The sequence below is a fragment of the Vombatus ursinus genome, unplaced genomic scaffold, assembly GCF_900497805.2.
Source record: "Vombatus ursinus unplaced genomic scaffold, bare-nosed wombat genome assembly UNPS02014778.1, whole genome shotgun sequence".
Taxonomy (NCBI): domain Eukaryota; kingdom Metazoa; phylum Chordata; class Mammalia; order Diprotodontia; family Vombatidae; genus Vombatus; species Vombatus ursinus.
In genome coordinates, this window is record NW_020954556.1 from 45,083,689 (window position 1) to 45,099,667 (window position 15,979).

General features: G+C 40.4%; 1 protein-coding gene across 1 annotated transcript in view; it reads right to left on the reverse strand.

Moving 5' to 3' along the window:
- Positions 1-3,676, reverse strand: part of GTF2A1L (general transcription factor IIA subunit 1 like) — a 45,226-nt gene extending 41,550 nt beyond the window's left edge. Inside the window, exons 1-2 of the mRNA XM_027865156.1 lie at positions 3,624-3,676; positions 15-116 (exon numbers count right to left, since the gene is read on the reverse strand). Of these exons, the coding sequence (XP_027720957.1) occupies positions 15-116; positions 3,624-3,644 (123 nt within the window). The 5' untranslated portion in view covers positions 3,645-3,676. The remainder of the gene's footprint in view (positions 1-14; positions 117-3,623) is intronic.
- Positions 3,677-15,979: the final 12,303 nt, after the last annotated feature.

The following is a 15,979-nucleotide window of genomic DNA, read 5'->3' on the forward strand; positions in this document are numbered from 1 at the left end:
TTACTGCTACAAACCTGCTTTAAGTCTTTTAGAACTTGTTCTTCTATCCCTTCTTCTGTAAATAGCTCACGGACCCCTTCAATCACATCTTCAATGACAGATCTGTAGAGCTTGGGCTGAATAAAAACAATTGTTAGGATTTTTAATTCTCAGGTTTGAATTTATTTAGCTTTAATAAAGTACACACAACTTCAGCCTGTCTCATAGCTTAAACATGAGATAAAGAAGCCCACAAAATGATTTTTACTAAGCTCTCTCCTCACCCTAAACAATACCATGAGCCTGACACAAATTGCCCCTGCCTCAAGAGAGACATACAGTCATTCGGCTATCTGCAAGGCCTAGTTGGAAGACTTCACTGAAGCATGGTGCAATAATCCCGTGGAGTTGTACTGGTATTGTTGCCATCAGCATGCACGAAATATTTAACCTCCCTATTCCTACAGAGTGAGGAATGAATTTTAGGTGATCTAGAAATAAACCTATTTAATGGCTCACTTCTCAAAAAGGCAAATAGAATTTTCTTAAATTTTATAAGACATTAACTATACTGTTCCCACCATTGGATTTTTATCACACACAAGCTAGAAAGGCAAAACAAACATCTATTACAGGTTAATGCCAGGGTCAGTATCCTATACCAAAGCACACATAAGACCCAAAATTCTGAACCACTACAAATTAGACTAAAGTGGCAATGACAACAAACATTTATATGGTACTTTAAGGTTTTCAAAGCATCTTCCTCATAAACAACTCCCTGATGGTAAGGAGGAAACAGTCCCAGTGATCAATTTTATCATCAAGGGGAAACTCCTTGGTGTAGAAACTGGAAAACTCTCTTCAACACAGATTAGAAATTTCTCTGAAATGTCTGGTCCTTTGGAGTTACTTGTTGTACAGGTCAAATGACTTGCCCATGTTCACACAACCAGTATGAGTCAGAAACAGGCCTTAAACACAGGTCTTGTAAACTCCAAAGCTGGAGTTTTTCCTCCATGTTCCTCATTCTATGGATGAGAAAACTAAGGCTCTAGAGGGTATCTAAGATCACACAACTGGTTTCTGATTTCAACCCAGGTCTGCTGACTCCATCACTCAACTTATCAAAACTTCTTTCTTGATAAATAAAGCTAAGAAACCTAACAAACCCATTCTAAAAAATTTGATAGTTTTTTTTAAAGTCATAATATGAATTTTATGTGAACCACTAAGGACAGATTAAACCATGTTGCTCAATGGGCAAAAATAAACACTAAATCCAGTATTTTAAAAGTCTGGCTTTCAGAACAATAGAAGTTGCACTCCTCACCTATAACCAGAAGGTGCTAATTACTGGCCAACTCTGGGTGCCACTAATCACTCACTGACAAGATGGGAAGTATCATTTTAAGTTACTTAACAATCCAACCAAAATATAAAACTCTCTAACAGCCTTTACCCTACTCCAGAAACACCCTCATATACTCCTACAGAATTTTCAATCCTAAATACTATAGTACCTAGGATGTTTAAAAAGTAATACTTATACAGTACGTACAAGACTATGAACAACAACAACCAAACTTCCCCTCCAGAAAGATTTACTAAGAAATAAAACAGATAAAGACTTCCTAGTTAGACCCATCTAAATTGACTACATTTAAGACCAGGAAGGCCCTTAGAACCAAAATACCTTCAAACTTTCCCCTAAGGTTCTGAGGCAATAGTGGCTAGAAAAAAAATCAGTTAGAATATAATTCTGACCTAATTCAGAATATTTACTGAGCAGAGCCCTTCCTTCTAGGACTCTTAAGAAAAAACTTACATTGACTTCACTATCCAATACCTTTATTAGAACCAGACGTGGAGAGAGAGCATAATCAGCTGATGACTATTTCCCTCCCAGAAACAATAACCTATTAGAATTAATCACTTTAAAAAAGCAGAATAGATGGTATACTTATATTTTCATCCATAAACACTTAACACAAATTACAATAAATACATGAGCCATACTTGAAATACGCACTGAAATATGTATTTAACAACTCATTACTCTTTAAACCTTTAAAATTTAAACTGCCTTAACAACCTATTTCTCTTTAAATTAACTCATTATTTGTAAACCAAGGGGTACTGTGGAAAGAGTTCTTGAGTTCTGGACCTGGGTTTAAATCCTATCTCTGACAATTACCAATTTGTGTGACCACCAACAAGTCACTCAACCTGCCTGGATATATTTCCTCATCTGTAAAATGAAGGAGTTGGGCTAAATGGCACTGGGCAAGTCACTTAACTGTCTGCCTCAGTTTCTTCATCTGTAAAACAGGGGTAATAATACCACCTACCCCTCAGGGTTATTGTGAGGATCCAATGACATTCTTTATAAAATGCTTTGCAAACCTTAAAGATCTTTATAAATTCTACTATTACACCCCCTTATCCATTATTTACTCAAATTCCCCCATGCTCAGAAATTAAAGATACCAACCAACCACACTTTTGGGGTTGGGAGGCGGGGGTATAAGAAAGCAATCTGTAACCAAATAGCCACATTCCAACAAAAACGAGCAGAGAACATCAAGATCCCAGATGTGCAAACTAAGAATGGAAAAATTACAGCACGACTATCCAAGCTATAAGTAGAGATGAAAGGGCTTACATTTTGATTCTACAGAACATTCTTCCCAATCCTGCAAGTTAATACCTTAACAACAGCTCAATCACCTGCACTCCCTAAAGAGTAATTACTCTCTCCAGTATCCCAATGTTCATAGACCCTCAGAGGTGGAAGGGGGTTCAAAGATCGCCCGGTCTGACAAATGCCTCGACAGGAATCCCTCCTGCTTCGTGATGGGAACAGAAACACGAATGGATTTGTAACCCGAGAACCTAAATTCAAATCCCAGCTGCGCCACTAGCAGCTGGTGGGACCCCGGCCGGCTCACTTAATTTCTCTCTTTCCTGTCCAAAATAAGAGGCTGGACCAGGTGGCCCGGGGGGGTGGGGGGGATCAGCCCACCTGCGCTCGATGGCTCCAGTGGTGGGGGAGCCCATTACCTCTATTCCGCTTTTCCGAGGCAGTGCGTCCAAATGTTATTTGACATCAAGCTAAAATCTGACTTGCAACAAAATTCGCCCAGAGGACCGCCCCCCTCATCCTTTGGAGCCAAGCAGAACAAGGGCCACAGCTAACTGTGTGACCTTGGACAAGTCACGGGAAGTGGGGGGCTCAGTTTCCTCCACTGTAAAATGTAGGGGTTGGAATAAGAGGCCCACTTCCAGCTCTACAGCCCGTCTCCACCGGAGGTTATGTGTCTTGGAGTTAGGGCAAGGCCACCTCAGGAGGGCCCGGGGCCAGCCCAGCCCCCGGGCAAGGCCCGCCAGGCCGGGGCGGGGTCCCCGGCTCAGGAGACGCGGGGCAGCCCCGGTGCCTGGGCCCTGGAGGAGGCGGCGATGCCCCTGCCCCCGCCTCCCGTCGGGCCCCAAAGAGGGGGCGGCTGGGGGTGGGGCGGACCCCGCCGTTGGTTTTGAACGTGGAGGGGGCGGATGGGGGCCGGCGGGGGCGTCGAGGGTACCGAGGAGGAGGAGGAGGAAGGCCAGGGCGGTCCGGGCCGCAGCGGCCTCGGACCCAACCTTACCACGGGGTTGGCGTAGGCCATGACAGCGGCTCCTCTCGCAGCCCAGCCCCGCCCCGCGGGCCTCTCCGGCTTATAACGCCCGCCGCCCGCCCCCTCCCCCTCCCCCCGCGCAGCCGCCGCCGCCCTAACCGTGACCCAGCCGGGCCGGGTTACCTAAGGGGGGAGGGGAGGTAGAGGAGCACGGGGGGGGGGAGGGGGCACCCCGCGGGAGGTGTGGGGGGAGGGGGGCTAAAAGGATGGAGGACGTTAACCAGGGGAGGCCTGGAGGAGACCGGGAGGGGCAGCTTCCGGAGACCCGAGGCAGGGACGAGGCCGGAGGAGCCAGGAACCGCTTTTCTGTCGTCCAGCTGAAAAGGATTTCGAGGCCTATCCGGTCCTGACGCCCTTTTTTTTTTTTTTAAATTGATGAGGAAACTGAGGTCAAGGGGGTAATATCTATTAATGTAGATAGAAGGTGTCATAGTCATCATTTGTACCCAGGTCCCCCGAGTGCAAAGCCCAACTGTTCGGTTTCCCTTGTGCTCTAGGGCCTTACTGCTCGATTTCAAATCCGGAGTTTTCCTGCTTTGCCCGGGATGGATGGAGGGCTTGATTACTAGCCTCGCAAAAGCCCCACCCCCAGCCCCATGTGCGGAGGGTCGTGGTCCGGGTCAAGGTCGCTGGAACAGCGAGCTTTAAGTAAGCATTAAGAGCCTACTGTGTGGCAGGCAGCGTGCTCAGTGATGAGTCAACAAGGAAAGGCAAAACACTGTCCCGATCTCAAGGAGTTTACACTCTAATGAGGGAGCCAACCTTTAAACAGCTATGTATAAACGTGATGGCGTGTATGTGTGTGTGTATACATATACGTACCTATACATGCACACATACACACATACACACATATGGTAAATTGGACATACTCTCAGAGGATTCTAAAATCAAGGAGCATAGAGTAAAGGCTTCCTGCAGAAAGTAGGACTTTAGCTGATACATAAAGGAAGCCAGGGGGAGGAGGTGAGATGAAGTTCCAGGTATAGGGGACAACCAAGAAAATCCACGCATGCAGTCAACAAGTATTTATTAAGCACCTACTGTATTCCAGGCATTGTGCTAAGTTTGGGGGATACAAAGAAATGCAGAAGTCACTCCCTGCTCTCAAGTAGCTGACAATCCAATGGTGGAGACAACATGCAAATAAATATATACAAATAAGATAAACACGGGATATATTGGAGATAATCAACAGCAAAAAAGCCCTAGTCTTCAGGGGAATCTGAAGAGGCTTTGCCTAGGAGGTAGGATTCAAGAGGAGTTTTGAAGGAAGCCAGGAGGCTGGATTTCAACTCAAGTCTTCCAGACTCAAGGCCCAGTTCTCTATCTACTGCCCCACCCAGTTGCCCATAGGCTCAGAACTGAGCCAAGTAGACACAAAATCCTAATAAACTATGTGCCTTTAATCATTTCAAGAAAGTCACCATCAACATTCTGGTAACCCAAGTAGAATGTATTTACCATACATGGTTCCAGAGTATTAGCCTTCAGGAAACATTCAGATATATAAGAGGAGGCATTCATTTGTGATTTACCATCCCCAAAAAATCACCAAAGAAGCAAATAACCAGTATTTGTTGAGTGTAGACTATGGGCTAGTACTTCCTTCTTACATTACTTTACGCTATTGGCAAAGCTGACTAATCTCATAGTTGGTCCCAGGCACCAGAAGCATGTGTTAGAAAATGAGACCAAAATAGTCACTACTCATGAAATAGCCTCTATGGCATAGTTGAGGTACCTCTAAGCAACCATGAACCAAGAGAAATTCAATTATCCTTTCCCTTAGCTCAGATTAGAAGCAGGTATATGCTTAATTTACAAACTATGAAATGGATACTTGACTTGCAATGATGTGATGACTTGCATAATATGCTAGTCATTATATATTGCTTGCTAATTCCTTATGCAAAAGGCCAATAAGATATGGTCCTGACTCTCAAGGATCTGACAATCTAGTTTGAGAGATAAGATTGACACACTTGAAACAACTGGCAATAAATCAAAGCATTTGGTATAGACTCTTAAGAAGAGCTTAAAGTAAGTGGGGTTGATCCTTGGAAGAATGAGCTGTGGAGGGGAGGGGGGCGGAGCCAAGATGGCAGAATAAAAGCAATGACTTGCTTGAGTTCTTCCCCAAACCCCTCCAAATACTTGTAAACAAATTCTAAAGCAGCAGAACCCACAAAAAAGACAGAGTGAAACAAATTTCCAGGCTGAGACAACCTGGATGGTTGATCAGAAAGGTATATCGAGCTGGGCTGGGAGAGGAACGCAGTTCAGCGTGGGCATGCAGGCCTCAGAGGACTGAATCACGAGGAGCTGTGGTGGTTTCCAGACTTCTCAACCCATGAACACCAAAGACAACTTAGAAGGTCTGTAGGAAAAGTCTGTGTCTGCAGTGAGAGACAACCTTGGTGTGGTCCCAGTTCCAGTCCCAGAGCGTGGCCCTGGGGCAGCAGCTGCTTCAGGAGCTTCCCACCCACAGACTAAGGGGGAATCGAGTGATTGATCAGAGGGGGATTGCAGGGATCTCTTTGCTGGTGCAGGATTTTCTTGTTTTGCCCGTGCTTGGATCTGGGTCACAGTTCTGGGTGGCAGTCCTGGGGCAATGAGGAGAGCTGGCATGGTGGAGCTTGAACTGGCGGTGGAGAGGAAATCCTCCTCACAGTTCCAAGACAGAAAAGAGTGCTTGTGGTCACTCATAGACCAGAGCACAGGCCAGGAAAGGAGTAAATACATCGTCCTTGATCATAGCACCTTGGAAGAACTGAAAATTTACAGGTCCCTAGAACTATCTCTGAAAACAGCTGCACAAAACCCCTGAAGCTTGGGACAGTACATTCTCCACACCGGAAGCAGACTCCTACCTTAACAGAGTTTATAACTCAAGTAATTGGCTGGGATCGTGAGCAAACTTCACAAAAAAAGTCAGATCATAAAATCTTTTTTTGGTGACAGAGAAGATCAAAACATACAACCAGAAGAAGACAACAAAGTCAAAGCTCCTACATCCAAAGCCTCCAAGAAAAATATGAATCAGTCCCGGGTCATGGAAGAGCTCAAAAAGGATTTTGAGAAGCAAGTAAGAGAAGTAGAGGAAAAACTGAGAGTGATGCAAGAAAATTATGAAAAACAAGTCAACAGCTTCCTAAAGGAGACCCAAAAAAATACTGAAGAAAATAACACCTTAAAAAATAACCTAACTCAAATGGCAGAAGAGGTCCAAAAAGCCAATGAGGAGAAAAATGCCTTAAACAGCAAAATTGACCAAATGGAAAAGGAAGTCCAAAAGCTTACTGAAGAAAACACTTCCTTAAAAATTAGAATGGAGCAATTGGAAGCTAGTGACTTTATGAGAAATCAAGACACTGTAAAACATCCAAAAGAATGAAAAAATAGAAAACAATGTGAAATATCTTATTGGAAAAACAACTGACTGGGGCAGCTAGGTGGCGCGGTGGATAGAACACCAGCCCTTAAGTCAGGAAGACCTGAGTTCAAATCTGGCCTCAGACCAAACACTTGTTACTTACTAGCTGTGTGACCATAGGCAAGTCACTTAACCCCAATTGCCTAAAAAAAAGAAAAAAGAAAAACAACTGACCTGGAAAATAGATCCAGGAGAGAGAATTTAAAAATTATTGGACTATCTGAAAGCCATGATCAAAAAAAGAGCCTGGACATCATCTTTCAAGAAATTATCAGGGAAAACTGCCCTGATATTTTAGAACCAGAGGGCAAAATAGAAATGGAAAGAATCCACCAATCACTTCCTGAAAGAGATCCCCAAAGGAAAACTCCTAGGAATATTGTAGCCAAATTCCAAACTTCCCAGGTCAAAGAGAAAATATTGCAAGCAGCCAGAAAGAAACAATTCAAGTATTGTGGAAACACAATCAGAATAACACAAGATTTAGCAGCTTCTACATTAAGGGACCATGGGGACTGGAATATAGTATTCTGGAGGGCAAAGGAGATAGGATTACAACCAAGTATCACCTACCCAGCAAAACTGAGCATAATCCTTCAGGAGAAAAAAAATGGACATTCAGTGAAATAGAGGACTTTCAAGTATTCTTGATGAAAAGACCAGAGCTGAATAGAAAATTTGACTTCCAGATGCAAGATTCAAGAGAAACATGAAGAGGTAAACAGGAAAGAGAAATCATAAGAGACTTACTAAGATTGAACTGTTTACATTCTGCATGGAAAGATGATATTTGTAATTCATGAGTCCTTTGTCAGTATTAGAGTAGTTTGGGGGAAAAGTTATATGTATGTAGATAGAGAGAGAGAGAGAGATGGCACAGGGTGAGTTGAAGATGAAGGGATGATATCTGGAGAATAAAATTAAGGGGTGAAAGAGGATTATACAGAGAGAAGGAGAAAGGGAGAGGTAGAATGGGGTAAATTATCTCACATAAAACAGACAAGAAAAGGCTTTTACAGTGGAGGGGAAATGTGGGAAGGTGAGAGGGAATGAGTGAATCTTATTCTTATAGGATTTGGCTTAAGGAGGGAATGACATACACACTCAATTGAGTATGGAAAGCTATCTTACCCTACAGGAAAATAGGGGGGGAGGGGGACAAGAGAGCAGATGGATTATAGAGGGGAGGGCAGATTGGGGAAGGGGATAATCAGAAGCAAACACTTCTAAGGAGGGACAGGGTCAAAAGAGAGAATAGAATAAATGGGGGGGTGGCATAGGATTAAGGGAAATATACTTAGTTTTTCACAACATGACTACTGTGGAAGTGTTTTGCATGACTACACATGTATAACCTGTATCGAGTTGCTTGCCTTCTCAATGAGGGTGAGTGGGGAGGGAGGAAGGGACAAAACTTGGAACCCAAAGTTTTAAATACAAAAATATTTTTTAAAAAATTGTTTTCACATGCAACTGGAAAATAAGACATACAGGAAATGGGGTATAGAAATCTATCCTGCCCTACAGGAAAATTGAAGGGGAATGGGATAAGAGAAGGGGGGGAGAGATAGAAGGGAGGGCAGATTAGGAGAAGGGATATTCAGAATGCATGCCGTCTTGGGGTAGAGGCAAGAAAATAACACCTTAGAAAGAAATTAAGAAAACTAAGAAAATAACACCTTAAAAAAACATAATTGGCCTAATGGTAAAAGAGGCACAAAAATTCACTGAAGAAAACTTAAAAAGCAGAATTGGCCACATGGAAAAAGAGATACAAAAACTCCCTGAAGAAAATAATTCCTTAAAAATTAGAATTGGGCAAGTGGAAGCTAAAGCCTCCATGAGACATAAAAAAACAATAAAACAAAGTCAAAAAATGAAAAAAATAGAAGAAAATGTGAAAGATCTCATTGGAAAAACAACTGATGTGGAAAGTATATCAAGGAGAGATAATTTAAGAATTATTGGACAACTTGAAACAAAAAAGAGCCTATACATCATATTTCAAGACATTATAATGGAAACTGCCCTGATATCTTAGATTCAGGGGATAAAATAGAAATTGAAAGAATTCACCAATCACCTCCTGAAGGAGATCCCAAAATGAAAACTCCCAGAAATATTATAACCAAATTCCAGAGCTCCTAGGTCAAGGAGAAAATATTACAAACAACCAGAAAGAAAAAATTCAAATATCATGAAGCCATGGTCAGGATCAACACAAGATTTAGCAGCTTCCATGTTAAAGAATCAAAGGGCTTGGAATGTGATATTCCAGAAGGCAAAGGAACTAGGATTGCAACCAAGAATAACCTATCTAATAAAACAAAACTATTTTTCAGGGGAAAAATAGATGTTTAATGAAATAGGATTTTCAAGCATTCCTTATGAAAAGACAAGAGATAAATAAAAAAAAATTGACATTTAAACACAAGATTCAAAAGAATCATAAAAAGGTAAACATGAAAGAATAATCATAAGGAACTCAATAAAGTTAAACTGTCTCCATTCCTCTATGGGAAGATAATACTTGTAACTCCTAAGAACTTTGCCATTATCAAGTCAGTTAGAAGAAGTCTACACATCCAGAGGTATGAGTGTGAGTCAACTATGTTGGGATGATCTCAAAAAAAAAAAAAAAGATGAGAAAGAGGGAAACACTGGTGAGTGGAAGAGAGAGGTAGATTGGAAAATTTTTTCTTACATAGAAGAGGCACACAAGGAAGAGCTATTATACTAGAGGGGGAAATCAGGGAGTGGCACAATGCTTGAACCTCACTCTTGTTGACTTGGTTCAAAGAGGGAAGAATTTATATACACACTCAGTTGGGTATAAAAATTGCCCACAGGAAATTAGGAGGAGAAGGAGATAAAAGAGATGGGGGTGAGGGGCAGGAAAAAATAATAAAAGGGAGGGAGGATTAAGGGAGGCAGTGGTCAGAAGGAAAACAGACTTTTAAGGAGGGACAAGACAAAAAGAGAGAGAAGGATAAACAGAAGAAAATAGGATGGAGGGAAATACACAGTTAACAATCATAACTGTGAATGTGAATATTATAAGGTCACCCATAAAACAGAAGCAGATAACAGAATGGATTAGAAACCAGAATTCAACAATGTGTTGAATGTGTTGAACAAGAGACACACATGAAGCAGAAAGATATATACAGAGTTAAAATAAAGAGCTGGAGCAGGATCTATTGTGCTTCAGCTGAAGTGAAAAAGGCAAGGGGAGCAATCATGATCTCAGACAAAGCAACAGCAAAAATAGGCCTAATTAAAAGAGATAATCAGGAAAACTACATTTTGCTAGAAGGTACCATAGACAATGAAGTAACATCAAAAATTTTTACATTATTTCTCTGACTTTTCTCTGACAAAAGCCTCATATCTCAAATATATAGGGAACTGAGTCAAATTTATAAAAAATAAGAGCCATTTCCCAATTGATAAATGGTCAAAAGATATTAACAGTTTTCAGAAGAAATCAAAGCTATCTATATTCATGTAAAAATGCTCTAAATCACTATTGATTAGATAAATGCCAATTAAAACTCTGAGGTACCACCTCACACCTATCAGAAATGACAAATGCTGGAGGGGATAAGGGAAAATAGATACCCTAATAAACTGTTGGTATAGCTGTGAACTGATCTAACCATTCTGGAAAACAATTTGGAACTATTCCCAAAGCTCTATAAAGCTATGCATACCCTTTGGCTCAGCAATACCACTACTAGGTCTGTGTTTCAAAGAGATCAAGGAAAAAGGAAAAAGACCTATATGTACAAAAATATTTATAGTCACTCTTTATGGCAGCAAACAATAGAGAATTGAGGGGATGTTCATCATTTGGGGAATAGCTGAACAAGTTGTATTCTGTGAATGCGATGGAGTACTATTGTTCTATGAAGAATGACAAGGGATGTGGTTTCAGAGAAAACATGGCAAGAACTATGTGAACTGATACAAAGTAAAGTGAAAAGAACCAAGATTATTGTGACAGTAACAACAATGTTGTTTGTAATGATGATCGACTGTGAAAGGCTAGGCTACTCTGATGCATACAATAATCCAAAACAATTCTAAACGACTAATGATGAAAAATGCTATCTACTTCCAGAGAGAGAACTGATGAACTCTGATTGATGAACTGATGATGAGTGCAAATTGAAGTATAATTTTCTTGCTTTATCTCTTTATTTTTTTGTGATATGGCTAATATGGAAATATGGTTTATGTGATTTCATATGTATAATTCATACCATTTTGCTTGCCTTCTCAGTGAGTGGGGGAAGGGTGAGAGAGAGAGAATTTGAAACTCAAAATTTAAAAGGAAAAGAATGTTTAAGATAAATAATAATTTTTTTAAAATAAAAGATAAGACATGTACCATTCCTAATAGATTGCTAAACAGACATATTTCCGTTGAAAAATAAAATCTTGCTTAGCATCTTGGCAATTTACAAAAGAGTGGGGTTCCAAGAATCAATATATCTACATGTGTATATAAATATATCGTACGTATGAGCCTTCATACTTACACTCATGGTTCTGAGCAAAAAAAGGAGAAAATCTCATTTTTGTGGACTAAGCCAACTACAAATCTGTTACACAGTCTCAACTAGGCCCTCAATGCTGCTATGAAATCCTTCCATACCCGCCTTATCAACTCACTATCCCACCATCCACATCAATTTTTCCAAACCTTTTCATCTTTCTTCAAACCTCCCATGATTTCCTCTCCCCTCACTCTGTTAACTGATAACCTTGCCTCACATTTTACAGAAAAAAATTGACATCATTCACCCTGAGCTCCTCCTCCTCCCCTCTTCCTTGTCTTCTATCACTCAGATGCTTTCTTCCACTATCTCCTCCTTCACCCCATCTCACATGATAAAATGGCCTTATTCCTCACCAAAGCTAACCTCCTCTCTCTACTACAACAATCCCATTCCTTCCCATCTCCTCCAACAGACTGCCCCCTCTGCCAATTCTACTCTATCACTTATTTTCAAACTCTTCCTGTCTACTGGCTCATTCTCTACTGCCTACAAACATTCCTATTTCTCTCCTATCCCGAAAAAACAGCTCATTTGATCCTTCTATCCCTGCGAACTGTTGTCCTGTGTCTTTTCTGCCCTTTGTAGCTAAACTCCTTGAAAAAGCCGTCTAGAAGAGGTGCCTCCACTTTCTTTCTTCTCACTCTCTTCTTAACCCTTTGCGATCCTGTTGCTGACATCATCATTCCACCAGAACTGCTCTCTCCAAAGTTACCAGTGATCTCTTAATGCAATGGCCTTTTCTCAGTCCTCATTCTCCTTGACCTCTCTGCAGACTTTGACACTGTTGATCACTCTCTCCTCCTTGATACTGTCTTCTCTCTAGGTTTTCAGGACACTATTCTTCCCTAGTTCTCCTCCCACCTATCTGACTGCTCCTTCTTTGTCTCCTTTGCTGGATCCTTTTCCAGATCACATCCTCTAATCATAGGTGTCCCGCAGGGTTCTGTCTTGTGCCCTTTTCTCTCCTTCCTCTATACAAGTTCATTTGGTGATCTCATTAGCTCCCACAGATTTAATTACCAACTCTATCATGACAACTCTCAAATCTACCTATCCTGCCCCAAACTCTCTGCTGACCTCTAATCTTACATTTCCAACTGCCTTTCAGACATCTTAAACTGGATGTCCAATAGACACAAGTGGCTACATTGACTAGAATGTGAGACCTGGAGTCATGAAGACCTGAGTTCAAATCCAGACTCACATACTTAATAGTATGTGACCCTGAGTAAATCACTTAATCTCTGTTGGCCTCAGTTTCCTCACTTGTAAAATGGAGATCAAAAATAGCACCAACCAATACCTCCCAGGTGTGTTGTGAGGATCAAATGAGATAATAATTGTAAGGTGGCTAACATATATTAAGAACAATATAAATGTGGTTGTTGTTCAGAAGTTACTGACTCTTCAGTAGTGTCTGACTCTTCATGACCCCATATGGGGTTTTCTTTGCATACATACTGGAGTGGTTTGCCATTTCCTTCTCCAGTGAATTAGACAAACAGAAGTTAAGTGACTTGTCCAGGGTCATACAGCTAATGAGTGTCTGAAGCTGAATTTGAACTCAGGTCTTCCTAATTCCAGGCCCAGAGCTCTATCCACTGATCTATCAAGCTGCCTTCTGAACTACCTAGCTGTCTCATATAAATGTTACCACTACTAGATCTATTTCCAAAGATTATTAGGGAAAAAGGATAAGGACCTATATGTGCAAAATATTTATAGCAGCTCTCTTTGTGGTGGCAAAGAACTAGAAAATGTAGTGATGCCCATCAATTGGAGAATGGCTGAACAAGTTGTGGTATATGATCATGATGGAATACTACTGTATTGTAAGAAACAAGGAGCTTACTGAGTTTAGAACACATGAATAGACATACAAAATAACGAAGAACCAAATGAGCAGAAGCAAGGGAAAGTTATACATTGTAACAGCAATATTATTTTAAGAACAACTTTGAGCAACTAAGTCATTTGAGCAACTATTATAAATACCCAAATTAAGTACAAAGGACATATGAAGAAAGATGCTATCTGCACCTAGAGAAAGAACTGATAAATGGATATATGGAATGATTTTACATATAAATACATATTTGTGTCTAGTGATAGCCATCTCTAGGGCAGGGAGGAGGGAAAGAAAGAAAAAAAGGGGAAAAAATAAAAGTTACGTGATAACTTTATTGTGTATTTAAAAGGAATAACAAGTTGTACATAACAGATTTGCAGTTTCATGTGCAATCCTTTTTTTATTCTACTGTAATTGTATTTCATAAATTAAAAATAAATAAAAAAATTTTTAAAGGTTAGTTATTATTATTACCTGAAACCAAACATATCCAAAATAGAACTCATTATCTTTCCTGTAAATCCTCCCCCCATCTACCTTTCCTATTAGTGTAGAAGGCAACACCATCCTCCAGACCTGAAGTGTTCTTCCTCCTCAACTCTGCCTACCTGACTTAACATTTAAGTCCCAAATGAAGTCTCATTTTTTACAGCAAGCCTTTCCCAGCCATTCTTAATTCCAGTGCCTTTCCTCTGTTAATTATTTCTTATTTATCCTGTATGTAACTTGTTTTGTACATATTTATTTGCATGTTGTCTCCTTGATTAGATTATGAGCTCCTTAAGGGCAGGGAACATCATTTGTCTTTCTTTGTATCCCCAGAACTCAGCACAGTGCCTGGCACATAGTAGGCACCTAAATGTTTATTGATTGATTATATGTGTGTTTGTATATTGATTGTGTATATATATGTAATATGTATTATATTACATACACATTAATTATACTATATTACATATGTCCATACACATACATATATACATGCACACGTACATATATACACACATGTACACATACACACATTTTACATAGAATCATAGTTCCAGAAAGTTTTTCGGCAAAAATATTGTCTTAAATAAGATATTGGTTGTTAAGGAATTTTGCAAGCCTTAAAGTACTATGTAAGTTTCATTTATTTTCATTATCATTATTATTAACTTATGGTCACCAGGCCTCCAGTCTGGTGATGACATCATTCTCTGAGCCTTCTATTGCACTCCCACTGAGCTCAAGGCATATTTATAGAACGATACAGGGATGCACTGGTAAATATTTAACAAGGAAGAGTAAGAAAGAGGGAACTGAATGTATGCACCTATAAACTTAATCTGCATTATTAATATTTTCTTAAATCTAGACAATCAATAAAACAATAAATCAAGATCTAATTTACAGAGTTACCCTCTCTGAAGTTAGTGCTCAGAGTGAAAATATAACAATCAGCTTGCGATTAGAGATGGCTTTAGCACACCCCTGGCCCTCAGAGACTCCCTAATCCAACCCCCTTATTTTACAGATGGAAAACTGAGGCCCAGGGAGGTTGTGGCTTGCCCACAGTCACACAATGACTATGAAAATGTTCAACTTGAAGAGACTTTAAGGCTCAACTACCAACCCCATCACTTTTATAAATGAGCAAAATGAGGTCCAAAATGTAATTATCCAAAATGGCACAGCTTGTCAATAGCCATGGTTAGAACTAGAAACCAGGTCCCCTGGCATCTAGTCCAGTGCTTTCTCTATTATAAATTGATAGTTTGGGACTCCGATCTGTAAGGTGCGTGAACCTATTCAAAATGAACATAATATTTCTGGCAAGAAATATCAGTAATTTAGCTGCATTTCATTTAGGAAAAAAGGTCAATTCAGATTTGTAATCATCAAATCACTTAACACTCTTTTCCTGGTCACGATCTGATGCTGTTCCACATCTGCAGGATAGAGCTGCAAGTATAAAGCAAGCAGAGTGGTCCCCTCCTTTCTTGTCTCTCCCACCCTCCACCTTCACTTGACCTGGCACAGATTAGAGTCCTTCTGCCTTGGCATTCTCTAAGGGTGGCCTAGTGTGAATAAAAGGGCTGATGACCACTGTCTTTGGAGAAAAGGAGAGTGGAAATCTTTCTCATAGTATAGAAGCCCATAGCAAGAATGCCTCAGTAGTGTTATAGAAATTAAGACATCATATTGAGACAGTCTTCTAGTTCAAAGTCTTTGGACTCATTTGAATCAAAGACATGAGTCTCCCTTGCAAAGACTTACTCAATTTCAATTCAATCTTGATTCCCTGAAACTAAGAGACAATGTTGTTTACGTTGGCCATAGTGAGGGTGGGAATGACATCTTGTTTAATTCAATTGAGAGATTTTTTTTTTATTTGTCTTTGCACAATTTGAATGGGGACTCCTTAGAGCAATGGTCCTTATCCTGGGGTCCATGAACTTACTTTTTAATGTATATTTTAATAACTGCATTTCAA